General features: G+C 42.1%; 1 protein-coding gene across 3 annotated transcripts in view; it reads right to left on the bottom strand.

The window, feature by feature from the left end:
• Window positions 1–26,684, bottom strand: part of ablim1a (actin binding LIM protein 1a) — a 270,896-nt gene that overhangs the window by 67,811 nt on the left and 176,401 nt on the right. For 2 of the 3 annotated variants that reach the window (XM_034184183.1, XM_034184184.1), the window contains exons 1-4: window positions 25,631–25,656; window positions 9,241–9,328; window positions 7,214–7,278; window positions 745–822 (exon numbers count right to left, since the gene is read on the bottom strand). In XM_034184183.1, the coding sequence (XP_034040074.1) occupies window positions 745–822; window positions 7,214–7,278; window positions 9,241–9,274 (177 nt within the window). In that variant the 5' untranslated portion in view covers window positions 9,275–9,328; window positions 25,631–25,656. Of the gene's footprint in view, window positions 1–744; window positions 823–7,213; window positions 7,279–9,240; window positions 9,329–25,630; window positions 25,657–26,684 lie in introns of those variants that run through there. The other variant, XM_034184185.1, reaches the window with a different exon arrangement.

Here is a 26,684-nt window from a genome sequence, read left to right as displayed (position 1 = left end):
CAGCAAATTATATATATATATATATATATATATATATATATATATATATATATATATATATATATATAATACAAATAATGGATGGTAAGGAGTCCAACATAGAGAAATATTGGATTGTTATGTTCTCCACTCCCCTCCCAAATTAAGCAACCAAGAAAGAGTCAAGTAAATTAGATCAATTTATTTTGTTGTGAACAGCATATGCTTGATTCTGATGTGATGAATGCTTCTAAAACATCAGTAGCGTGCTTGTCTACCTTCTTAGTGTTTTTGGCATCCTTGGAGTTCAATATTTCCACCAGTTCCTCCTCTGTGAACTCAGCAAACCTCGCTGGCAGATGATTTTCTGCTGTTGTTGACATGTTTGTTGCCATTTTTTCATCCAGCGTCTGTCAGCAAGTTCCTGACCTTCGTATGCTGTGCTCTGATTGGTTAGCTGTTGGCCGTAAGCTCTAATGCTATTGGTCAGTGGGAACCGATCCAATATGACTTTTTAATCCTAGCCTTTTTGGATCCTTTTGTATCCAACATAACTTTCTATATATATATATATATATATATATATATATATATATATATATATATATATATATATATATGAAATGAAATGTATTTCACTGTCTGTGTTCATTTTTGCTTGAGAAATCTTCCATGGATTTGACTAACGAGCAAGAAATGCTGGGAGGCACAATGAAAAACACTCCATATGACCCAAGACTAGTTAGTTCCCCTCATTAATCTTACATAGATGGTGTGACCCGGTGAGCCAGGAATGCTTGAACCAGGTCTGGAACAAATACTCTCAGATGACGACCTCGTCGGCTATAAGAGGAAGAAACAAACGGAGAATATTAGTTACTAAAATGTGTCTCAGTCAGTCTCCCGTGATCCACGGCACCCTACTGCCTACAACTATTACCCCGAAATCTTCCAGCATGATGTCGTTTGTCCTGGACGTGACTGATGAGAGGAAATTACAGCCCCTGTGTTCATGTTTCATGACTTACATGACATACAGTTAAATACTAGCGTGTCATCTCATGATTAGGTCATTCATTTGCAAATTAGCAAAATGAATGAGACCTTGATTCCATGTCTGTTTGAACCTCATGCCTCTTCATGGCAAATGAACAGTTTGGATGGCAGCAGCAGTCCTGAATGAAACTTTAACTGAATGAATAACTGGAGATTTCCAAAATACAAATTAGTCATCTGTGATTTCTTGTCCAAATCTGTGTGCATCTTTGTCTCATGCATCTCAGATACATGTTCAGGCATTAGTATACTACAAAAGATAAAAGAACAGGTCTGGTGAGAGCACAGGATTTAGTATTGTCTGCTAATGCCACCCCATACTGGTAGGGGGCGGTAGAGGTTTTCACGTCAAAAAGCACCAAACAGATGGAAAGCTGCACATACGTGACCAACAAAACAAAGAAGGGATCATTGCCAAAGGTAGTGAATGTTGGAAATGTAAGTTTGTGTATGCGGCAGCACAAAAATGTGCACCCCTGCCACCCCATTAACACTAATAGGCCCACCCCAAAAAAATCACCCCAAAGTAAATGAGCTGAGTCCCTGCGTGCTTTGTATAGCCTCCATATGTAACAACATATGGAGGCTGGCACAGGTTTCACCAGAAAAAAGCAGCCTATTGTTTCTTTAAAATGTGCCAATTAACTTGAAGGCAGTTTCGCTTCGGCACCAACCTCCTCCCATTGTTATATAACTGAGCTGAGAGCTCAGCCATAAATAGTGATGACTTTCACACAGACCCTAGATTTTACAATGTCACAACCAATGGAATCAAGGAAGGATTAGCGCTCAGGAAGCCTTAGCAATGCTACAGACCATGTCAGACTGCGAATCCGATGGTGGAAATGTAGACGACTTTGCATTTCAGAATGAAAACGCCATGCTCTTGCACCAGTAAATCCTCCCCTCCAAAGACGCACCAGGAGAGGTGGTCAAGTATGTGATTGAGCAAGACAGTTCAAACACAGAGGCTACATCGGATGAGAAGGAAGACACAAAGCATGGCAACCCCCCTCATAGCAAAAACCAAAAAGTTGCTGATTTGAGCATAACACCTGGATCCACAGAGAAGGCGAAAGATGGCACTGTTTGGTTCCACCGCAACGTTGGAGACTATTCCGTTCATGAAACTCCACAGACAGCATTCAGTGGATCTGGAGAGCAAACATAGTTTGCAAAATGCAAAATCACGACTCGTCTTCAAAGCTTCCTGTGTTTGGTGGATATCAGCATGTTGTTGACCATCAGAGACTGCACAGTCCAGGAGGGCTGTAGAACAAAACCCAGCTGGCAGATGAGCGTCTATGAGCTGGTGTCGTTCCTTTCAATCCTTTTCCAAAGGGCTGCCAAGGGCTACATTGGTGCCATGCAATTCATGTGGGCCAACAGATTTGGCAACCCAGATATCAAAGCCATAATGCCACCTAACCGCTTTCTTGAAATAAAGCAGTACCTTCTCTTCAACAACAAGGACAGCAATTTCTGACATCGGGCAGCGGTTTGTTCAGAAGTGTGTGTTGTCCTACAGTCCAGGGCAGCATGTTACCATGGATGAGCAATTATTTCCGGCAAAGGTTCGTTGTCCCTTTCTGCAGTACACTGACTCCAAGCCTGTCAAGTTTGGAATCAAGTTTTGGATTGCAGCAGATCTGGACACGAAATACATGTTTAATGCCATCCCTTAAGCTGTGGTCACAACCTACCATACTTGCACGTGCGTGCAGTCTACTTGCAAAAACGTGGGCTAGATTTGGACATCCATATGTCGTAAGTACTGCCTCAGTACGAATTTAGGAGCACGCAGACACGCCGTAGAGGTTTTAGTGCATGTAGGAACTTTCGCTGCGGTCAGGCTGCGGATTCACCAGCAGTACAGATGACGCAGGTTGTGAGTACTGCCTCAGTACGGATTCAAAGCAGCACATTTTCATTCAATTACTATTGAATTAACCAAATCCGTACGTAGGCAGTACGGATTACGGCACTCACCACATACTATGGAGGCCGACAGACTTGCATGCACAACGCAGCTTCTCACTTGAACTTGGACTTTATTTCCAAACGTCAGCAACACACACTCCACAGCTTCAGTCTGTTAACTAGTTGTAACTTTTCAAGGCAAGTAAACACTCGTACAACTGACCGCTGTAGGCTGGACATGCTCATGCATCGCCGACGCCGAAAAACACCAGCCGCTCCGGTCCCGCTCATAAAAAAGAAAAGCGACCCCACACACACACACACACACTGCTTTATTGTCAACACTCTTTATCATTACAATCCTAGAGACGTGCGTTGAACGTACTCCCTCCCTCCTCTTGCTACTGCCTCCGTACGTTTTCACAAAAACGTAGTGGCCGTGGCATCCGCAGAAAACGTACGGCGAAAAAAAACGCACGGTGGGTTGTGGCCGGGGCTTTACTTGGGCTTACAGCATAGAGAATTTTTGTGTGTGTGTCCGTCTGTCAGCAAAACAAACTCCGCTATGTTTAGCTAAATGCCACCCCCACTAGTGAGCAGTGGTTGTATGGAACCAAATTTGCACGGTAAATGGAAGCAAATTGTACGCTAAATGCAATGTAACACAAATGGGACGAATAATCCATGTCACGTGACATACAAAGCACCAATCAAATGACAAGAATCCACTCAAGCCTTTACATAACATGCATTATTACTGACAAAAAAGACAAGATTAAAATGTTTTGCATATAATCAAAATTGAAATAAAATCTGTCTTCATTTTCATCTACAAGCTTCCACACCTGTAGATGTATGCTTTTTAGCTTGAAAATGATTCCAGAATGTGTCACATTCAGCAGAGTTTGTGCTGACGCCGTCCTGATGCAAACATCAAGTTTGGACACAATATATAAAATGTGCCATTTGAGAATGTGCGGGACGTTCCACACATTCAAAACGTCTCGACTGAAACAAGACTAAAATACATTGACTTCTCTTTGGACTAAACCAGACTAAAATTAACAGACCTTGGTTGACTAAAACCTGACTAATAAAAATGGCATGTGAATGACTAAATATGAGCAAAACTAAGAAAGACATTTGACACAAGACTAAGAGTAAATTAACAAAGCAGTTGACAAAATTAACACTGGACCGAGCCAACGCAAAAACAAACAGTGGAAATGCAACTGTGCTCTGCTGATGAGAACACAGGTTTTAAATGCATGCTGAAAGTAACAGATCGTTGTTGCACTGTTTGGCATGTGCGCAGTAAGAACTAAGTCGCTCATCCGTGTCAGCTTCACGCGCAAGGCTTAATCTGTGGAGCTGGTAACACACACGTTTGACACTATACTGTCACAGTCTTGGAATAACACTTTGCCACTACAAGTCGATAGCGGAAGTGGTACTTCAGGCTTAACTGTGTGAGATTTGTGCACCACTGAGCATGCACATTGTTTGTAACATCAGTCTATTGAGCCCAGTTACAAAGTTCCCGCTGTCTCCTGTCTAAATAAAAAAGTAAGTACCAATTTCATGCTTTGTTTCTTGTTTCCGCTGAACCATAACACACCAAATCATGACCGCAAAACCACAGTACATACCAAACTGTGATGTTTGCCAGTGTTGTGAAAAGTAACTTTGACAAGTTACTTTTTTAGTTGATTTATACAGTTGCTTTATGCAGTTCCTTCATTAGCAGCATTATGCAATTACTTTATTAGAATCTGCCGAAAACTTGCAACTAATAAGTAATGTAACTAATAAGGTAACGAGTAATCTAACTTGGTTACTCGTAAGATTGAGCAATCAGGAAAGTAACTCATCAGCAAAGTAACTAATAGTTACTTTTCTCAGTACTAAATCTTAAAAATAACCAAATTAGATTATGAGTAACTTTATTAATTACATTCAGCAGCTGCCGACAAGGTGTCCGCAGCTGCTAATGAAGTAAATGTATGAAGTAACTGTAAAATATAACTGTATAAATTAACTAATGAAGTAACTTTCCAAAGTTACTGTTGGGAAAGTGTAGGAACACGGACCCACAACAGGGGGCGCAAATGAACGGACAATGGAGAAAGTCAAATCACAAAGTTTTACTGTTGTGAATTCACACAACAAACACAACAGATTACAAATACAGCAGTAACCAAATTCCAAAGGTGTCGTGTGGGCAGGCTTGACGATAGGAGACGTCTGTCCGAGTCGAACCGGAACCACCCGATTTCCTCTGCCACCGAACCCCGGGGATACTGGAGCCGCCAAGTCCCGAACCCCAGGTGGCCACTGCCTCCGCTCGTCGGATCCGGTACTGCTGGCAAGGAACAGAAACAGTCAGGTGTGGGTGCGGCTGCACCCAGCAACACACAGGGTGGAAACACCACCTCCACCTCTTGTCAGGAAAATACAGGTGAGTGCAGGAATGTGAGTACTTACCCAAAATACAGTCTCCTGCTGTCTTTTCTCTTTCTGTGTAAAGGCAAAATGTATTTAATGGTCAAAAGATAATCCGTTAGGCTGGATACGTTACCTCCTTGGTAGAGCGATATCTCGGCAATGAGGTGGAGATGCCGTCCTGCTGATATACCTCCCTGTTGATTGATATCAGCTGTCTCGTCTCAGGTGATGGGTGACAGCTGTCACCCTGGCTGCTCCTGTGAGGCGGCAGCGCCCTCTGGTGCCTGGAGCCCGCACTCCAGACAGGGCGCCCTCTGGTGGTGGTAGGCCAGCAGTACCTCCTCTTCAGCGGCCCACACAACAGTTACTTTCCCCAACACTGATGTTTGCACAACATTACACCTGTACAAACTTTTAGCAGTGGGTGCAAAGGAAAAGAATGTACAGCGCCATCAACAGTTCTTAGACATTAAAAATATGCACTAATTGGCACAGTGCATGGAGAAAAAAGAAAACTCAGAGCACTTTTGAAAAACCAAAACTGAAACAAAGTGCTGTACATATGAAGGTCATAAAAGCAACAAAGCAACCCAACAACAATAAAAACAGCAATAAATGCAAAACAACTAAAACAGAGCAAAGTCTCATATTGTGTTAAAAGCCAGTGAATAAAAGTGGATTTTAAGATTGGTTTTAAATACAAACAGTAAAGAGTCCTGCCTAATGTGCAAAGGTAGATCATTTTAAATTTTTGGAGCTGCAACAGAAAATGATCCATCCTCTCTGAGCATTCACTTGGACCTTGGTACCTCAGTACCAATCAGCTGACCGGAGGCAGCGTGCATTGCGTAGGGAGGTAGGGCGGGGCAATGCCATTTAAAGATTTAAAAACAAATAAAAGAATCTTAAAATGAACTCTAAAGTGCACAGGCAGCCAGTGGAGGGAGGCCAGGAACGGTGTAACGTGCTCCCTCTTTCGTACTCCAGTTAACCTTAAAAAACAATCACGTGAACACAGACGGAAACTGACTTGGCAGTTAAAAAAGTGTCTATTCCCCTCTATGGCACTGCCAGTCCATCAGGAGTTACTTTCCCAGCCAAAGCTGGGTGGACTGGGACAATACTGTCCCTGACAGGTACTGTGAGCAGGTATTGAACCCACCCAGGTCTACATCTCTGTTATCCAAACCCTTTCCCACTGAGTTATGGTTTGAAAGGATGGTGCTATGATCTGAAAATGCTCTTCAACTGGACCTGCTCGTGGTGCACCCAGAACAGTGGAGGATTTTATTTGTAGATGAATCCTGATGGGTGGAAGTCAAACTTTTCAACCCGTCCCTGTGAGCCCTGTCAGTCCCCAGGAAGATGCCCTGAGAGTTCTACTTCCTTTGAAGTATACTGATGCCTGTAAGGTGATAAAAGACAAGACTGAATGGAGCAGTGTGATACGGAGAAGGCACTGCAGGCTGTCTCCAGCAGATGGCAGCATACAGTGGTACATGTCCGATGTGCATGGTGGGACAGGATGATGCCATCTCATAGCCAATAGTGAATACAGTACCTGCCTTTCTGTTTTTTGGAGGAATAAGAGGGACAGAGGTAACAGCTGTGGAGGAAGGCAGAGGATTTCACAGACCATCACACAGGGGCATTACCACGACCACACACACACACACCAAGAACAGTATGTCCAGATGGAAACAGGAAACTGACATAAAAGCATTGTCCCAACAGGACAGTTTCAAGTTAGACAGCTGTGGTGAGACGACATGTACCACGTTTGTTGTCCAGTAAGACAGAGACAGAATCCTACCCGATCCCTGTGTCTCTCCTCTGTCCGCGTGGTGTTCTTACAGCCGGGATGCCACACCGTCGATCCTGACCAGGAAGATGAACACAAGAGCACCGTCAGCTCATTCACTTGTTTGTTTCTGGTGCAAATCGTGCACGTTTCTACACTCACTGCAGCTAACAGTGTTGTGACATAATTTTTCTTTCTTCCTTCCTTTTTTTGCTCTTCTTGCTACAGACATTTTCTCCTGCTGTTTGCCGAGCTGTCAACTCACCTCAACCGAGGAAGTCATGTTTGTTTGTTTGTTTGTTTATTTGTTAGCAGGAGCAAAAACTGTGAACCTGATTTTCTTTAAGTTTGACGAGGGGGCGGGGCATGGGCCAAAAACACCCACGTCAGCACAACGAGACTAGATTTGAATTCAAATGCTGACCTGGGTCCAGGTCATGGAGGCAGCAGACCAAACGGCTCATCCCACACTTCCCTATCCTTGGCCAAGTCCTTTAACTCCTCCTGGAGATCCTGAGGTTTTCCCAAGACAACTGGGAAAAACAAATCCTTCCAGAGTGTCTACCTCCTCCACCCCACTGCAACCAGTTGGTTCCTTCACCTTCCTTCGCCTTTTTCCGATGGCAGGACTCAAGTTCTGTGGACCCCTACACCATGGTGATTGGGACCTCTGCCAAAGAATGTTCTAACATTCTGTACTGTATCAATATGGATTAAAATCATCAACTTTTTCATGTCTCTAGAGCAGGGGTGGGCAACTTGTTCCAGAAAGGGCCAAGAGGGTGCAGGTTTTCTTTGCAGCCACTGACTCCACCAGGTGATTTCACTGATTAATATCAATTTGAGCAGATGGAATCAGTTAATCAGTGAAATCACCTGGTGAGTCAGTGGCTGCAAAGAAAACCTGCACCCTCTTGGCCCTTTCTGGAACAAGTTGCCCACCCCTGCTCTAGAGTCTTTATGGTACAAACAGCCATTACTCCTGGGCCGCTCTGATTTTGAGGAGCTAAAACTGAACAAATATACATACGAGGTCTATTAGAAAAGTATCCGACCTTTTTATTTTTTTCAAAAACTATATGGATTTGAATCACGTGTGATTACATCAGCCAACCTTGAACCCTCGTGGGCATGCGTGAGTTTTTTCACGCCTGTTGGTTACGTCATTCGCCTGTGGGCAGGCTTTGAGTGAGGAGTGGTCCACCCCTCCCGTCAGAATTCCTTTGTCTAACAACTTGCTGAGAGACTGGTGCTTTGCTTGATCAAAATTTTTTCAGAACCTGTGAGGCACATCGAAGTGGACACCATTCGAGAAATTCAGCTGGTTTTCGGTGAAAATTTTAACAGCTGATGAGAGATTATGGAGTGTTACTGTCGCTTTAAGGACTTCCCACGGAGCGGGACGTCGCGCAGCGCTCCGAGGCGCCGTCGTCAGCCTGTTTCGAGCTGAAAACCTCCAAATTTAAGCCTCTGTTGACCCAGGACGTCGTGAGAGAACAGAGAACTTTCAGAAGAGGTCGTGATCAGCAGTTTATCCGGACATTCCACTGTTAAAAGAGATTTTGTAATGAAAGACGTGCGGACGGATTGGCGCGTCGGCAGGTGTTTTTCCTGTGGCAGGCAGCTGGCGAGGTGTGCCGACCTCTTCTGAAAGTTCTCTGTTCTCTCACGACGTCCTGGGTCAACAGAGGCTTAAAAACTCACGCATGCCCACGAGGGTTCAAGGTTGGCTGATGTAAATCAAATCCATATAGTTTTTGAAAAAAATAAAAAGGTAGGATACTTTTCTAATAGACCTTGTAAATATCCTGAAAAGCGTTTGCCTGGACTGCAGTACTTGCCACCATATATCAGGACTGCAGTACTTGCCACCATATATCAGGGCAGATCCAGATGGGACCTGCTGGAATGCTGTGACAGCAGGCCTGTGGCAGAGGCATGCACACAAATGAGTGCCCATCTAGTCTGAAATATTTAAGTACACATAAAAATATGTTTAACTAAAAAAAAAAAAAAAAAAAAATTAAGAAGAGCATCACCTTGCAGATACATCTCTTCCCCTTCTGTGAACATCTGATTGCACCTGCTGCATCTGGCACAGCTGGGATGGTAGTGTTTATCTCCTGCCTGGAACACACAACACACAGAACACACTTGGCATCAGAGGGCCACGAACAGCAACACCAGCCTGCAGCAGCGCTGATGCAGTGCACAAATAAACCTAATTCTGAACACTCTGTCCTCCAGCACGTGAACCGTGTCAGTGCAAGCTTTCATCAGATCCTGTGACCTGCTAACTTCTCTCTTTGCACAGGAAGAACTGCTGATGTAACTGTGGGCAGTGAAACACTGTGTCAAAGACAGCAAACAAAATATAACATTTGCAATAAAAAGGTACAGCCTCCATATTACGTGCATCTAATCAGTAATCTGAGGGAGTGAGTCTGTGAATGTATGGTGGGGTGTAACACATGATGTGATTAACCTTGACAATATAGACATTAAGCAACATGTTCAAATATTGATTGACTCAAAAAGCACCTCTTCCAATCAAATTTGATCAGCTGCCAAGTGCATCGCCTAACCACACTTAATTACAAAAAGAAAAAAAGACAAGTGACCAGTAGTTTACTCACACTCTCACGAGCACCACTAGCTTAGCTTATGACAAGCTACAAGTGGACGCTCTCGTTTTGGCCGAACAAATTTCCACAGTTTCTGGGGATTCTGTGTTAGTACGCGCCCGCGGCCGGCATGCTTGATGAATTCATGCGCAAAAAGTAGTTCCCAGATAATTGTGATATATTCCTGTGAAATAATGAGCATATCTCATCTAAATTAATTCTAAAACTTACTAGTAATAAAATTATAAAGATAACTGAAGTTTTAAGAGTGGCTGTAATAAATATTTAAGAAACGTAAAGTTTATGAGCACCTTCACCATTTATTGCTGAAGCACATTTTAAACATTGACACGATAGAGTTTGATGCGGAAGAGTTCAGAAAGATACAATTGGAATGTTTTGATGACCATTTACAGTTGGCGATGAAAGACCTGGGTGTTAACTTTGTGTTAAAGTCACAACAAGAAGCTGCACTTAAAGAGATCAATCTGGGACAAAGAGACACATTCTGTGTGTTGTCGCTCCAATGAGAGCGGCACTCTGAGCAGGGTGCAGTTTACTGTCATTAAGGTGTTTAACTCATTTTTTCCAACAGTTCATATTTTTACCCACAAGGAGGCAGTAGTTTACCATCAGTTTGGATGGAAGGATGCAGTTTTGAACAAAAGTAACAAACACAATAACCGCTGAAGATCAGCAAGAGTTTAATGACTTTTACCTGCTACGCTGGAAAATGATGCACTTTGTGATACAAACATGCTCTTTGGCATGTTGATACATCTTGACCTACTTGTTATTTTAGGACACAGTGACATACTGAGAAAGATAAATATATATGTCTTTCAGAAAAGATAATACAGATTCCAAATACTGGTGGCAGTAGTGCCACCTACATTGATATATGATATAGAACTTAGACAATTAAAGAAAAGTGTAGATCTTGCCATTATATGTACGAGGGCTGTCCATAAAGTATAGGTCCTTTTTATTTTTTTCAAAAACTATATGGATTTCATTCATATGTTTTTACGTCAGACATGCTTGAACCCTCGTGCGCATGCAAGAGTTTTTCCACGCCTGTCAGTGACGTCATTCGCCTGTGAGCACTCCTTGTGGGAGGAGTCGTCCAGCCCTCGTCGGAATTCCTTTGTCTGAGAAGTTGCTGAGAGACTGGCGCTTTGTTTGATCAAAATTTTTTCTAAACCTGTGAGACACATCGAAGTGGACATGGTTCGAAAAATTAAGCTGGTTTTCGGTAAAAATTTTAACAGCTGATGAGAGATTTTGAGGTGACACTGTCGCTTTAAGGACTTCCCACGGTGCGAGACGTCGCGCAGCGCTCTCAGGCGCCGTCGTCAGCCTGTTTCAAGCTGAAAACCTCCACATTTCAGGCTCTATTGATCCAGGACGTCGTGAGAGAACAGAGAAGTTTCAGAAGAAGTCGGTTTCAGCATTTTATCCGTATATTCCACTGTTAAAGGAGATTTTTTTAATGAAAGACGTGCGGACGGGTCCACGCGTTGGGACGCAGCCGGCGCGGTGCGGCGGCACAGGAAAAACACCTCCGTGTTGATAACCATTTGTAAAATCCAGGCGGCTTTTGATGGCTTTCAGTGGAGTGAGTATATGACAAATTGTTTAACAGCTGGACATGTTCCAACTTGTCCTTAAGGCTTTCAACGGAGGTTTTCAGCTTGAAACAGGCTGACGACGGCGCCTGAGGCCGTGGCGCGACGTCTTGCACCGTGGGAAGTCCTATACTTTATGGACAGACCTCGTAAACTCATATCAGTTACTATAATTACTGTATTGTCTCAAAAAAAATGAAACAATAAATTGCAAAGAAAATCATACACAGACATCCTTAATCGAGCTCAGATATAAAGAGAAAATGGGCATTTGGAAGAAAATGAAGATCAATACTATTTTCTTCTCAATGAAATTGACATATCTCTTGTATCCTATTGGTTGCTTTTGTTTAATGAGGCTTAAGGTCACACTCAGGGCCAATAGGTTAAGAGATACATGTGAGAAAAAAAACTGGAACTTAGCTACATACTAAAGGCTGGGCCTCCATCTGACTGAGTAGAAACATCACAAAATGAGCCAAAGCTTCATCAAATCAAATAGAGTCTTTTATTTATCAAACATTTAGAAGTCAGTTTGGACACAGACCACCACAGGAACAGAATTCAGTGCACTTGAGGGAGTTCTTTTTACACCCACAATGGGACTTTCTGCACCCTTTCTTGCACCCACAGCTCAGGAGTTTATGCCAACAAGCTTCATGCTCAAGCAGCATATCTGCCATGGCTTCATCACTACTGAGCTGGTCAGCTTTCAGTGTAATGTGCATATCACAATCAAGACCTTTGTATCCATTTATAACATCTGCAAGATATTTATAACCTGCTCCCTTATCACATCTATCTGATCTTGCAGGACATTGCAACGTGTCTGTCCTCTTTTCCTGATACAGTACACATCATGTATCGTTATGTTTACCTAAATTCTGGGTCTTTTAGTGAGGCTTAGGGCTAGTGGCCGGCGGTCACCTTAGTATTTCTTTTGTTTTTCTTGTTGCTTAACACTGAAAAATTATACTGTATTTGATACCTGATTCTGTTTTTTTCTCTCTGTTTAAGGTGCGGCTCCATCCAGAGATGGGTGTGGTGTCTGTTTTCTGTTTCTGTACCCTCCTCTCCTGTGCACTGGCAACATTCCCTCCTTTTTGTTTTGTGAATTTTTTTGTAAATTGTGTAGCATGGCCCAAGCAGTGGGTCACCCCTCTGAGTCTGGTCTGATTGAGGTTTCTTCCTCAAATCATCAGAGGGAGTTTTTCCTTACCACTGTTGCGTATGTGCTTGGTCTGGGGGTTAGTAAGGTTAGACCTTACTTGTGTGAAGTGCCTTGAGGCAACTTTGTTGTGATTTGGCGCAACATAAATGAAAATAAATTGAAACTGAAATTGAAATCATGTACAATCAATCTGGGAAAATACTGTTCACACAAACACAAGAAAATTTATCAGGAAAGAATAGCCTACAATGAGATCCAACTAATCACCTCCAGTGATTTTCAGGACCCAGAATGATACCTGTCACCACAGAATGAACTAATAAATCTGACACCAAGAGAGTTCCAGACCTGGAGATACAAAGCAAAACTAGTCAAACACTACCAGTGTAACCTGCAGTTTTGTATTTCAGTTTGACTTGAAGACAACTTATGCTGAAATCTGCAGACTTTATATCATGAAAGGATGCTAAATTGAGTCATTCTAGGAGAAAATAACCCTGAAAAAAATCTACTCATACTATTTTACATATTTTCCGATATTTTCTAAAATGGATCTAGGAATTTGGTGTACTGGATTGAGATATATTTACTTTATGTAATGTGATATCATTAAAATGCACCGTGTGCTGCCATCTGCAGTTCAAAAGAAATTTATCACTTGACTTACTGTATATTTTGAAAAATAGAATTTAGCATGCACTGCTTTAGTTTGCACTAACACTTGGTCCACAGTTGACTATGACATTTTGTTCATAGAGGTCACATGGTCACATGACAAAGGTCAAAGGTCATACCTAAAAAAAAACTCCAGAGGGACATCCAGAGGGAGATGAATGGAGAAGTATATTATGTACCTACAATCAGCAGAGGTTCAGAGAAATTATCCTTCCTAACACCCGGCTATTAACAGATGAGCAGATGGATGGATGGATGGATGGATGGATGGATGGACAGACAGACAGACAGAAAAAGAGATAAACATATAGAAATGCTAAAATAATATTCACAAGCACATAATAAACACAGCAAAATGTGCACCTTAAAATGAACTATAGTCATTATTTGTAAAACAGTACAGCATATACAGGGGTGTTTAAATGTAGATGGTGCTACCTGCCACCAGGAGGCGCTGTCAGTCTGTCACTATGTCTGAAAATATTCATTAGGTCATGCTCTATTACCATGCCAAAGGGCATGTTTGTATCACAAAATGCATGATTCACCTGATACCTACCGCCAGCTTATCATCTAGACTGTTTCAACATCTTTACTCTGTAAGACAAACCAGCAGTGCAGACGTTCACCTTCAGGTGATTTATTTATTTATGCTGTAAACTAAAGTGCAAGGAAACACACTACTTATGTAAGGAGTACTGTCTCTGATCTACAAGGTTAAACAACCATTAGTGGGGAAAAATTGCAACACAACTACATATTTATTATCTCCAAAGTCAGATTTATACGAGGACTATGAATTGACGTTTAAAATTTTCACTTAAAGTTAACAGATTTCTCAGTAAATAATCACGATTATTCACATAAAATTCAGAACTTGTAATTATAGTAAATATTTTCATGCATTTATTTAACTACAGAAAATAAAAATATTCCATAACGAAACATAAACTGAATTTCTATGCTTAAAAAAAGAAAAGAATAAATGATCAAGTCAGATCTGCAGCATGTCACAGCCTCCAACACACCACAGGACTGCCTTGAATCCTGTATGGCAACCAGGCTGACATCCGGATAAACAAAAGCAGCTCAAAAGTAACTGCCTACAGTTGTATGCAAAAGTTTGGACACCCCTGATAATTTTCATGATTTTCCTTTATAAATCATTGGTTGTATGGATCAGAAATTTCAGTTAAATACAAGTATACCATATAGCAGAAGAACACACAGATATTTGAGAAGTGAAATGAAGTTTCAAGTATTTACAGAAAGTGTGCAATAAATATTTAAATAAAATGGGGCAGGTGCATAAATTTGAGCACCCTTGGTTTGTTAAAATTGGTTTGTTAAGATCATTGACCCTTGACCTCCTTACACAGGTGAATCCAACCATGAGAAAGAGTATTTAAGGTGGCCATTTGTAAATGTTTCCCCTCTTTGCATCTCTTCTAATGAGTGGTAACATGGAAGCCTCTAAACAACTCTCAAATGACCTGAAGTCAAAGATTGTTCAACATCATGGTTTAGGGGAAGGACACAAAAAGCTGTCTCAGAGATTTCAGCTGTCAGTTTCCACTGTGAAGCCTGGGTCCCACCGAATAATAAAGGATAAATAATGAGCCACACAGCATGTTTTCTTTGCTACAAGAGGGTTTCTTCAACTATTGTGGGAGAACAGTGGCTCTGAGTGGCTCTTAGAGGCATTATCTTCAGTTAACGAGGCTCCTCTCTGAGAATGCTGATAATTCAAGAAGTTCAAAATTTAGCAACAACAGCATGGCGCAGTTTGTGTGCGAGTTACTGCGACGGCTTAGAGGCATTTGCGTGGTGCTTGCGAGACTACTAAAAGCCCATTATCTGTGCGCCTGGCACCTACGCAGGACCTGAGAGGCTATTTTTGGAGCGGCTGCCCTCTCGCACACATAATTCCACCTGCTCTGTGAGCTGGATGCTATATATAAATAATTATTCTGTAGGATTAATCATTTTCTGCCAAACCTTGAATGCTGAAAACACCTCTAACCACTTCTGGAATCACAGAGGACTGTTTCGTCTGGACGCTTTTTTTCCTCTCTTTCCTGCTCCATGTGGAATGTATTCTGAACAGCTTAAGGTAATTATTTTAATGTTTTTATAGCTTATAAACAGTTCCTAGCTGTAGAAGTATATCTATAGTTGATTTAATATCTTGTTAATGGATCACATGAGCTCCGCTGTGTGTGCGCACTGATCCAAAGGAGAATTTAGGCAGAATGCCAGCTCACAAAAGAGTGATTTTTCAGTCAATATTGGATGATCAGAAAGTTAAAATTTGGATGACTGCGTGAAGTGGATTTTTTTTTTTTTTTGAAAGTGATCCACAGGTGTATATAATTCAAGCGGCCACCTCATTCTGTATACAGAACGGCACCGCGTGCAAAAGAGCGATTTTGCAGAAATAAAAGGAAGAACACAAAGTTAAAAGTGATCACAGTGTAAAAATGACTGTTTAAAGCCAAGAAAAAATAAAGCCAGCAAGCCACGGATGGAAAGGAAGCCAGTGAGACGGAGCACAGAAGCGGCTGTCCAGGAATGGACAACAGTGGCACACGCGCAAAAGAGCGATTTTGCAGAAATAAATGGAAGAACACAAAGTTAAAAGCGATCAGTGTAAAAATGAAATAAACGGACAAACATAAAGTTTATAGTGGGATTATGGTGTGTGTCTTTAAAGCCGCAGGAAGAAATAAAGCCAGCGAGCCGCGGAGCCAGTGAGGAGCACAGAGGCGGCTCTCTAGGAACCCTTGGTTCAGTTCTAGCTGGTTTGGTGCATTACAGGTGGACAGCAGCCTGGCGCACAGCGCACAACTGCGGGACTGGACTGGAGCGTCTAATTTTGGACTGCATTTAAAAAATGTGACATCTTTAAATGCTGCTATGAATCTGTGAATTGAAAACCCATACTTTAAAGGGACAAGGTGTGGGAGGGCTGGAGGTTTGGACCAAACCCATGCCTAAACGTGCGCCAACATTGTGTTATCATGGCAGCTATCATGGCACTACGTGGCTTAGCGTGGCTGCTACAAGCCATTCGAGGCTCTAATGACAGGTCAGTCATGGCTCACTAGAGGCTGCTACATGGCACATGCGGGGTACAGAGAAGCACATAGAGGCACCTTCATAGCAGATACGTGATAGATGCAAACATCGGTCATTCTTCGAACAATCGCTGAGACACCCATGCGTAGCTCATTATTCATCCTTCATTATTCGATGGGACCCAGGCTTGAGGAACATAGTGAGGAAATGGAAGACCGCAGGCACAGAACTAGTTAAGGCCCGAAGTGGCAGGCCAAGAAAAATCTCAAATAAGCTGAAGTAAAGGATGGTTGAGAACAGTCATAGTCATAGTCATTGCATACAACTGTAAGCAAAAGTTTGGACGCTGAAAACTGTATGTATGTGCTGCATCACACCCGTAGAAACACACCACATGGCCAAAATGCCGTAATCAGTGTTCCCTCACAATGCAAGTGATACTCCTTATCTGAGTATCGCAAAGTAACCATTTGTTTAACATGAGGTTGTCTCCCAGGTACCCAAGGATCCTCTGAAAACCTCCTGTTATCTTTAGGTCCCTGGTTAATGTCCAGGTCTTACAAAAACACAGTAAGACAGGAAGCATCATGACATTAAAGACTTGGACCTTTATTCTCCAGCAAAGACATCGGCATCAGCTTCATTTTTGTCGAGCGACACTGTTACTCCATAAATCATGAAGACATCTTTCAGCCTTTCAGTCTCTTGATCTCGATTTAAGGTTCTGTTCCTAACCTATAAAATTATTCACAGACTGGCACCTCCTACTTAGCTGACCTGCTTAAACCCTATGTACCGGCCCAGGATCTCTGTTCTCAGGGTGCAGGACTACTTTGTGTCCGTTAATAATTGTGTAAATGAAACTGAAGACATTCAGTGAATTGGAAATATTGATATAGATACCGTTAACTTGTCAAAAAAAAAAAAATACTGGCGGTAAAAGTGATCATTTACTGTAAATGTATCAAAAAGTGGCAATAACTGTCTCGCTTGCACATTTTTTCTCTCAGAGATGCAGCCGGTAAAAAATGTGAATGGGCGATTGGCCCCTTTGTGCTGAGCAAAAAGGGCCTTTTTGCAATTTCAATGGGCCATTTGCCACACGATTCACAGGCTTTTTCTGTTTTTAATGTCTAATGATGTATGATTACACCCATGTCTGTGCATGTTAAATGTGATTGGTGTTGTGTAAATGGTTTGCATGATTAATATTTTCATTACTTTGCACTTGCTTTTATAATGAAATCGTTATCACTGTAGTGGCACTTCATACCTTCTTTACATCTGCTTTCAATTTAATGGTCCAGTGGTTCCAAATTGACCAATGAATGAATGACGTCAGTCACATTGTTATAAACTATCGTATGGTCGGCAATGTCGTAAAAGTGTTATAGCTGCTGTTCAAATGAGTGAGACGACCATCTCAATACATTGGCCTTTCTATGTCCCCGGGATGTTAAATGTTTAGAATTTAAATGTTAATGCGTCGATGTGGCTTTTGGACCTGTTTTGGGGTAAAACCAGTGTTTACTGCATTATTGACATGAGCCGCGGTCTCAGTTGTATCACTGGTGTCAGTATTTTAAATTCCACTCGATGGAAGGATTTATATTGTCGCTGGTTGTTGTAATAAATACAGCGATTATACAAAATTGATTAATTTTCACATATTTGTGAATTTATTGTAAATTCTGACATTTAAATTCAGGGGTGTCAATAATTCTGAGCACGTTTGTTTCCAGAGCAGAAGGTTCCCGGTTCAAGACCGCCCCTGTCCATTCTCCATGTAATGTGGAGTTGCATCATGAAGAGCATATGGGCATAAAACTTGTGCCATATCAACATTCAGGTCCATGTCTGGTCTGCTGCGGAGACTCTGACTGAAAAAGGGAGAAGTGGAAAGAACTTACTTCCCTGACACGTGTGACATGTGTCAGTGGACGACCTCGTGCTTTACATGGACAAAAACAAAAAGACAGTGCATGACTTACTGATACAGCTGCACCTTTGGCAGCCAACCAACTTTCAAAAATCACTGCCTTTGTGATAATGGAACACTTAGAAAATGATGGGGTATCTGCGTTTCCATCTATGCTAATGTGACACTTTGAAAGTTTTTCCATCACAGAGGCTGAACTCTGACCGACAGGAATTATTCTTCGTTCTCTTCATTTTTTCCACTTGGATGTTGGCTCAGTGTGTCTGCGCTTCCAGTCTCATCACTCTTTTTCCGGCATATTCATTATTTGACCATTTACCCTTGAAATTACCAAAGCAAATTCTTTCTTCAACAGCCTTTGAGTTGAGGGTCTCAAACATATTCAATTTTCAATCTCCTCATATCTCTCTCATGCTGAATTCTGATAACTGACTAGTGACCAGTGGGATGACCAGGGCCACTTTCAGAATGCCAGTCCAAATCTGATTTTAAAGCTGCACAGCCTCTGTTTTTTTTTTTTTTCTTTTTCAGATTTAAGTCACGAAAAGAATTGTCATTGGCACCACTATAATTTTATTTGGTAGCATTTGAATAAGGGATTCATAATATGATATTGTCAATGTGATCAAAATTTCTGCTGTCTGGAAAAAAACATGAATTTGGACCCCTGAAGGGAGAAATTCATGAGATCAGATGCCCTGACATACATATGGAAGCAGCGTCATAGATCATGTAGGGCTTCCCCTGATCTGCATGAGGGATGATGGGAAGGGACATGCCAACTGCCAATCGTACTAAAGAAAGTCAGCTCACCCGAACAAAATAAACCAAGATGGTGGAAACCCCTCCAAAACAGCTTATCAAAAACAGCAAATCAAGAACATGAAATGCAATTTTTTTGAAATGCAATCTGATTCAAAACACTTACAGAGGTGGTTGCAATCCCGATTGCTATCAGATTTCTACAGATGTGTCTCACTCTGAATGGTCTAACCCAGGGGTGGCCAAGTTCGGTCCTCGAGAGCCACATTCCTGACACTCTTAGTTGTCTCCCTGCTCCAACACACCTGAATCCAATGAAAGGCTCATCAAAAGTCTGCTAACGAGTCTTTCACTGGATTCAGGTGTGTTGGAGCAGGGGAGACAACTAAGAGGTGTCAGGAATGTGGCTCTCAAGGACCGAACCTTGGCCACCCCTGGTCTAACCCATATATGTCAACCTATATGGATTGTCCATAAATTATACGGATTTTTTCCAAGTTTCAGTGTCATACGGACGTACAATAAAGTCTACAGATATTCAGGGTTTGGTCTGCAGCCTGTTCTGTAATCAACCATTTCTGCAGCGCGACTCCACTTTGATGCATGAACCAAATGAAGCAATGCTTCGATCCACTAGCTCGTGGTTCTTGATTCGCTGCTCTTCAGAAACGGCAAGTCCGCTACTTAACTCCTCTCAAAGCCATTAAAATATCGTGAGTCACTTTTGTGTGGATTAAAGTCACTAACTGGAATCGTCCTCTGTTCCATTGACACAGCTTCAAACGCTGTGCGGCTCTCTGCCGAGACAGAGTCCGGTCGTAATTAATAACTTCAAAACGAATTGCCGCTTTAAATAAAATGACACCTCTTTAAAAATGTTATATTACAGACAAGAAACTACAATTAACTAAAACATTTTTTCTTCCCAAAATGAGACGTCCTGCATTCTTTATGAATTAAACTGATGCTGACGTGAAGCACAGCGAGCTGCAAGAGCTCAGCTCAGACATATGGAAAGACATTCATGCCAATAATGTTGTGACAGTGTCGTGACACGGACCCACAACAGGGGGCGGTAGTGAACGGACAAAGGATAAGCCAAAAGTAACAATTTAATGTTGTGAATTGCACAACGACGTACAGACAATAACAATATGGTGGACTGTCAATCATACACCAGGTGACTGTGGGCAGGCTCGACGACAGAAGACGCCTGGCGAGAGAAGAGCTGGATCCCCACACGGCTTCCACCACCAACGGAGCTGAAGAACACCGGAGCCGCCAAGCCCTGTGCCCCAGGTGGCCGCTGTCTCAGCAGTCAGACCTGGTACTGCTGGCAGAAAACAGAGACAGTCCTGATGAGTGCGAGTTCGCACACTCAGTAATCCACAGTCTGTGTTCAGTAAAGGAGGGAGAACCTCCACCTCCAATCACACACTCGGCAGCTCTGTCTAACCACTTATCTGATTGGAGTGTGAAGCGAAGCCGTTCGCTGATCACACCAAACGCCAATCCCACAGATAAGGCAAACACCACAGGATAACTGCTGCAAAAGAGTTCAGATTATTACTCAACGTTTTGAGTCAGCAGAGAAAGTTACCTGAACTGGTAGCTGATTTCTCGGCGAGGAGGTGGAGTTGCAGTCCGGCCTTTATGGTGATGGTGATGATGATGAATGAGTGACAGCTGGTCCTGAGGATGAGTGATAGCTGTCACTCTCAGTGGCTCTGGCGCCCTCTCGTGCTTGAAGCCCGCACTCCAAGCAGGGCGCCCATCTGGTGGTGGTGGGCCAGCAGTACCTCCTCTTCAGCCGCCACACAACAAATAATGTCTGAAAGGAAACGCTTTTGAGAAAACTACAGATTTTGTTTATTCCGATTTATGTTCACAGATCAAGGATCCACCATGTAGTTTATTATGTCCAAAGTTTAAGGATCCAGTGACCAATTTCATATTATTTACTTTATTCAATTTATTTTTCATGATTTATAATGTATTTCCATTAGTGACAGGCAGTTCTTGTTTCTGTAAAAAAATAACTAAATTTGACACATTCAGTTCAATAAAATTCAGCTGAACGCATGAATACTAGATCGCTATTGTTTGAAATTCATCTGTGGATGATCCTGACTTTAATGTCATTGTGGCAACTCATAATTTGTGGACAAAAACCCAGTTATGTGACACCGCTATGCGGTTGTGTGTACTGTAATAAAACTGATTTTGGTGCGATTTGGAGGCTATAAGGATTTTGTGTTGATTTTATGGATTTTCTCACTTGGTTATACAGGTGGACCCTCAAAGGGGTTTACATGTATGCTAACCACCTGTTTTGTGCATCGCTTGGAATGCTCCCCTCACTCTGCCCCTCATAGCCACTACAGACTGCTTCGTTGATAATCACTCCACGCTCAGTCATCTCACCCCGGTCCAATAAAACTGCTCACCGCTTGCTCCAAAAAAGAAAACAAAATGTTGGCTTTTAAAGACATGCTGTCGACTGACAGTTGATATTCAGCAAAACAAGGCAGTCAGACAAGAAAGATCAGATTTGTATCAGATATGCAATAACTCCATACTGAACTGGCAGTCTGAACAAAGCGTAGGTATATTTGGTGTTAGCTCTCTTCGGTCACTTCTTGGGTACCGCTTGAATAACTTTGCATCGAAGGAATGGTTCCTAATGGACGCAAAGATCACATGCATTGTGACGGAACATTTACTACAACATCTATACCCTGCCATGCATTTTGTAAGGCACAATCTGGCATGGATGTGCAGGTGCAGGACCACAGTGACTGGAGAAAGTCAAGGGGACACCCATCTTTAAACTGGCTGTGGCAAATAGTTATAGATAGGTAGTTTTAGAGGTGGGGGTGAACTGGTGGTCTACTTCAGTGGTGGCCATCCAGGGCCCAAGACGGTTTTACAGTCTGGTGAATGCAGCAATGCACATCACCAGGACATGCTCCCAGACGTGACCTCAACTGACCCTAAATCATAAACCTCAATATTCATTCAATATTAATCCATTAATCTTCCATCCTCTGCTTCTCTCTGCTCTTTGATTTTACCTTCTACATCCTTCCTTGCAAACACAACATCATCTGCATAAAGCATGTACCAAAGGTCAACACATCCACAACCAGAACTGTGGTGCTGATGCAGCAGAAAACCTTGTTGACCTTGTTTGACCTTTCCTTTGAAGACCAACCATTCAACAGTCAAAAATGTTCCATTTATTAATCGTCTTAGCTCAACCAGTAATTTGCACTGCTTTTTCCCAAAATTGGAGCAACTTAACTTTTAGCCCCCTGCACAAACTGAAATTGGCCTTTCTCACCATTCTTGAGATTTTTACTCCATAACCCCAGAACATTCATTCATAGACAATCCAAACTACACCTTTTTGGAATCTTATGATCAGACAAATAATGTGATATACTTTCAATTTGATTGGAGTATTTTTAAATTTTGAACCCTGTGTAATTCTTCAGTAACCCTACCTATTGAAAATTCAAGCGGTCCAGTCATTTTGTTCAAAAGAGTCTAAGGAGAATTTGTGCCAAATCTGGTGCTTGTATCACCATTTGAAGGATTTGTTTCAGTTACTGTATCTGCTGCACTATGAAGACCTACTCCAACTGGAATCTTGTCAAAAATAAATATGGATGTTAATCTGTCTTGCTGTCCAATAATCCTCCAAACGGAGCTCTGGAACCCCGGAATAATATTTATATTTTACATTTAAATATATAAAGTAACCTGAACCCGGTAAAAGTAGAACGATATGCACAACAGGCACATCACAGCACCTCCTGTCGTCACTCCCTCACATCCACAGAAGATGAGTTTCCCTCTCAGGGGCGATAAAAATAACTCATGGTGTATGTGTGGTGTAACATTTAATGCAGTGCCTGTCTGTCTCCCTCTCTAATAGCTGCATTAACTACTCCCGCTTTAATAAGCCGTTCGCATCACACCCTCAGAGTTAATATGCAAAGCCACAAATGATCCATGGTATTTGCCCTTGTCTTGGCTCAGTGATCACACAGACTGGCTCTGAACTTCACTGATCCACTGGCAGCAGCTCAGGAACGAAGCGCCAAAACCTTTTCTGACTGCAATACGGTGCTGGATTACTGTAAACCTGACTGGCTCACACTGATATTTTCATACCATTAAATGATAATTCAGCATCTGATTGGACCTCTGTCAGCACAACAGGAATGCCACGTCGCACCTGCTGTGGACCACAGTGGAAAACCGGTCCAGGCGTGTTAGCAACGCAAACAGCGCCGAAGCAAGAGCTTCACAACAGCTGGCTGATAAATGGATGATGATCTATACGTTAGATCACACTTGGTGTGTCATGTAACACATTTATCTCATTTGTGGAGCAGTAAGATGTGTCTGGTTATCTGGAAATACCTAAAAAAAAAATCTGCAAAGAAGTAATTTGTCAGATGAACATTCATGTCAAGCATGTATTTGGTGGAACAGATTACAGCAGAGATTATCAAACTACATTTTACAATTATGCTCCGTGGAACATCCTGCAGAACTCACACATCGTGCAGCGAGCTGTGATCTTACTACGAGCTTATTAACGCACATTCCAGCCTTTATTTCCAATTAATATACTTTAGATAGATTTCTTAAATCAACATGCACAATTTTGCTGTCAGTCAGATAAGAGTGTTTCCTGAGCACTGAGAGTGCAGACATACAGTAGTGTTCAGAATAATAGTAGTGCTATGTGACTAAAAAGATTAATCCAGGTTTTGAGTATATTTCTTATTGTTACATGGGAAACAAGGTACCAGTAGATTCAGTAGATTCTCACAAATCCAACAACACCAAGCATTCATGATATTCATACTCTTAAGGCTATGAAATTGGGCTATTAGCAAAAAACAGTAGAAAAGGGGGTGTTCACAATAATAGTATTGTGGCATTCAGTCAGTGAGGTCATCAATTTTGTGGAACAAACAGGTGTGATCAGGTGTCCCCTATTTCAGGATGAAGCCGGCACCTGTTCACATTCTTTTCTCTTTGAAAAGCCTGAGGAAAATGGGAACGTTCAAGACATTGTTCAGAAGACAGCGTAGTTTGATTAAAAAGTTGATTGGAGAGGGGAAAACTTATATTTAAATATTATAGGCTGTTCATCTACAATGATCTCCAATGCTTTAAAATGGACAAAAAAAACCAGAGACGCGTGGAAGAAAATGGAAACACCGTTAACAAACAGCACTTACAGGTAACTTACGGAAAAGGCACTTACGGGTAACTCCAGACTGTCTTTGATCATCCTGGATCTGATCAATGATGAGCCTTTGCCATTCTGGTTATTCTTCTATCCATTTTGATGGTTGTTTTCCCGTTTTCTTCCACATGTCTGTTTTTTTTTTTTTGTCCATTTTAAAGCATTGGAGATCATTGTAGATGAACAGCCTATAATTTTTTTGCACCTGCGTATAAGTTTTTGGATTTGCAAGAATCTACCGAATCTACTGGTACCTTGTTTCCCATGTAACAATAAGAAATATACTCAAAACCTGTATTAATTGTTTAGTCACATAGCACTACTATTATTCTGAACACTACTGTACCTGGGCAGGTTTTCCAGGTGTAATCTAAACTGTCTGTTTAGTTTGACCAACCTTGGCGTCATTATGGACTCTGATCTTAAACTGGACAGGCAGGTCAGCTTTTATCAGCTTCGTCTTTTAACCAAAATGAAATAAATTTTATCCTTTCTGACTTGGAGCGCGTCATGCATGCTTTTATTTCTTCAACGACCTGGACTACTGCAATTCACTTTTTTATGGAATAATCAAAATACACTTCACAGATTGCAGTTAGTCCAGAACGCTGCTGCACGCCTCTTAACTGGGAAACATGAACATATTACACCCATTCTTGCGTCTTTGCACTGGCTCCCTGTTCATTTTAGAATTGATTTTAAAATTTATTATTTGTTTTTAAAGTTTTAAATGGACTGGCCCCACAATATATTGTAGATCTCCTCCAAATTTACTCCCCAGCGCGTGCTCTGAGGTCTGAGGGCCAGCTCCAGCTTGTGGTGCCTAGGACGAGACTTAAGACCAGGGGGGACAGGGCCTTCTCTGTGGCTGGGCCCAGACTCCGGAACACTCTGCCTCTCCATGTTCGAACAGCCACCACAATGGAGTGTTTTAAAGTCTCGTCGGAAGACCCACTTTTATTCTCTGGCTTTTAGCTCTGCATGAGTTGTATGGTCCTCTGTTGTCTTTGGCCTAGTGTTTTATTTATTTATTGTTTTATTGTTTTTATGTTATTTTATTTATTAGTATCGGAGTGGGTTTATTGTTTTGTATAGTTGTATAATCATTTTCATGTGCAGCACTTTGGAAACTGTTCTGTTGTTTAAATGTGCTATATAAAATAAGTGGATTGGATTGGATTGGATTTGAGTCTGCTGCACGTTATAAATCTGAGACATCTGCCTCCACTCTGACCCACTCAGACCTGTAGCTGACACATGCGATTGGTGCATCTGTTTCTTACCTCCAGCACCTTCCCTGTGATGAACTGATGCACGCCTCACACTGGACGCCAAAATGGACCTGGTAGTCCCTCTCACAGTAGGGGGCGCCATCCCTGAGAGGAGTAGAGGCTGGACAGTGAAATAGGCACCTGCACCTGATGCAGGCCTGAATCTGACCGGCTCTGCCGTGGCTATGGGGAATATGAGGTGCTTACTTGCTGATGTACTCTCCGGTCAGCACTTTGCTGCAGGCCTTACACTTAAAGCAGCCCAGGTGCCACTGCCGGTCCAGAGCCAGGAGAGCCTGTCCGTTCTTAATGTCTCGACCACATCCTGCACAGTCTAGAAAAGCAGAACACTCAATATACTGCAAACAAACGCATGGCTGCATCTAAATGCTGCAACACTCATCACACTTTTACCTAAATGTGATTAAAAACATTTTCACCTTCAACAGATTGTCTGCATGGATGAGAGCTTTTGTTAAGTTTTTTATTTTGGCTTCATAAGCGCTGCAGGTTGTCACTTTTAATTTTTTCATGTAACAGGCACAAACATTAAAAAACATTCATTTAATTGCTGACTCACGTCCAACTACACCTCAGGATGCAATTAAATATTAACACTGAGAACTGCCAGGTACAAACCCTGAAATCACATTTTACAATCAAATCTTATGGAAATAAACTTTGTTGGGGTTTTTCCATCTTCTCAAATTATTTCAGTTTGTTTAAACATGAACATATGAAACAAACTTACTTTTAAGTGCTAAAACTACAGTACACACCTTCCTCAGAGGGTTGGTAAGGTCAGACCTGACCCGTGTGAAGCGCATTGTTGTGATTTGGCATTCTTCTTCTTCTTCTTTGTCTTTCGGCTGTTCCCGTTAGGGGTCGCCACAGCAGATTTCCATCTCACCCTGTCCTCTGTATCTTCCTCTGTCACACCAACCACCTGCATGTCCTCTCTCAGCACATCCATGAACCTCCTCTTTGGTCTCCCTCTTCTCTCCTGCCTGGTGGCTCCATCCTCAGCATCCTTCTCCCTATATACCCTGGGTCCCTCCTCTGCACA

Source organism: Thalassophryne amazonica, chromosome 13 (assembly GCF_902500255.1).
Source record: "Thalassophryne amazonica chromosome 13, fThaAma1.1, whole genome shotgun sequence".
Classification (NCBI taxonomy): Eukaryota; Metazoa; Chordata; class Actinopteri; order Batrachoidiformes; family Batrachoididae; genus Thalassophryne; species Thalassophryne amazonica.
This window is presented reverse-complemented; position numbering and strand designations above follow the sequence as displayed.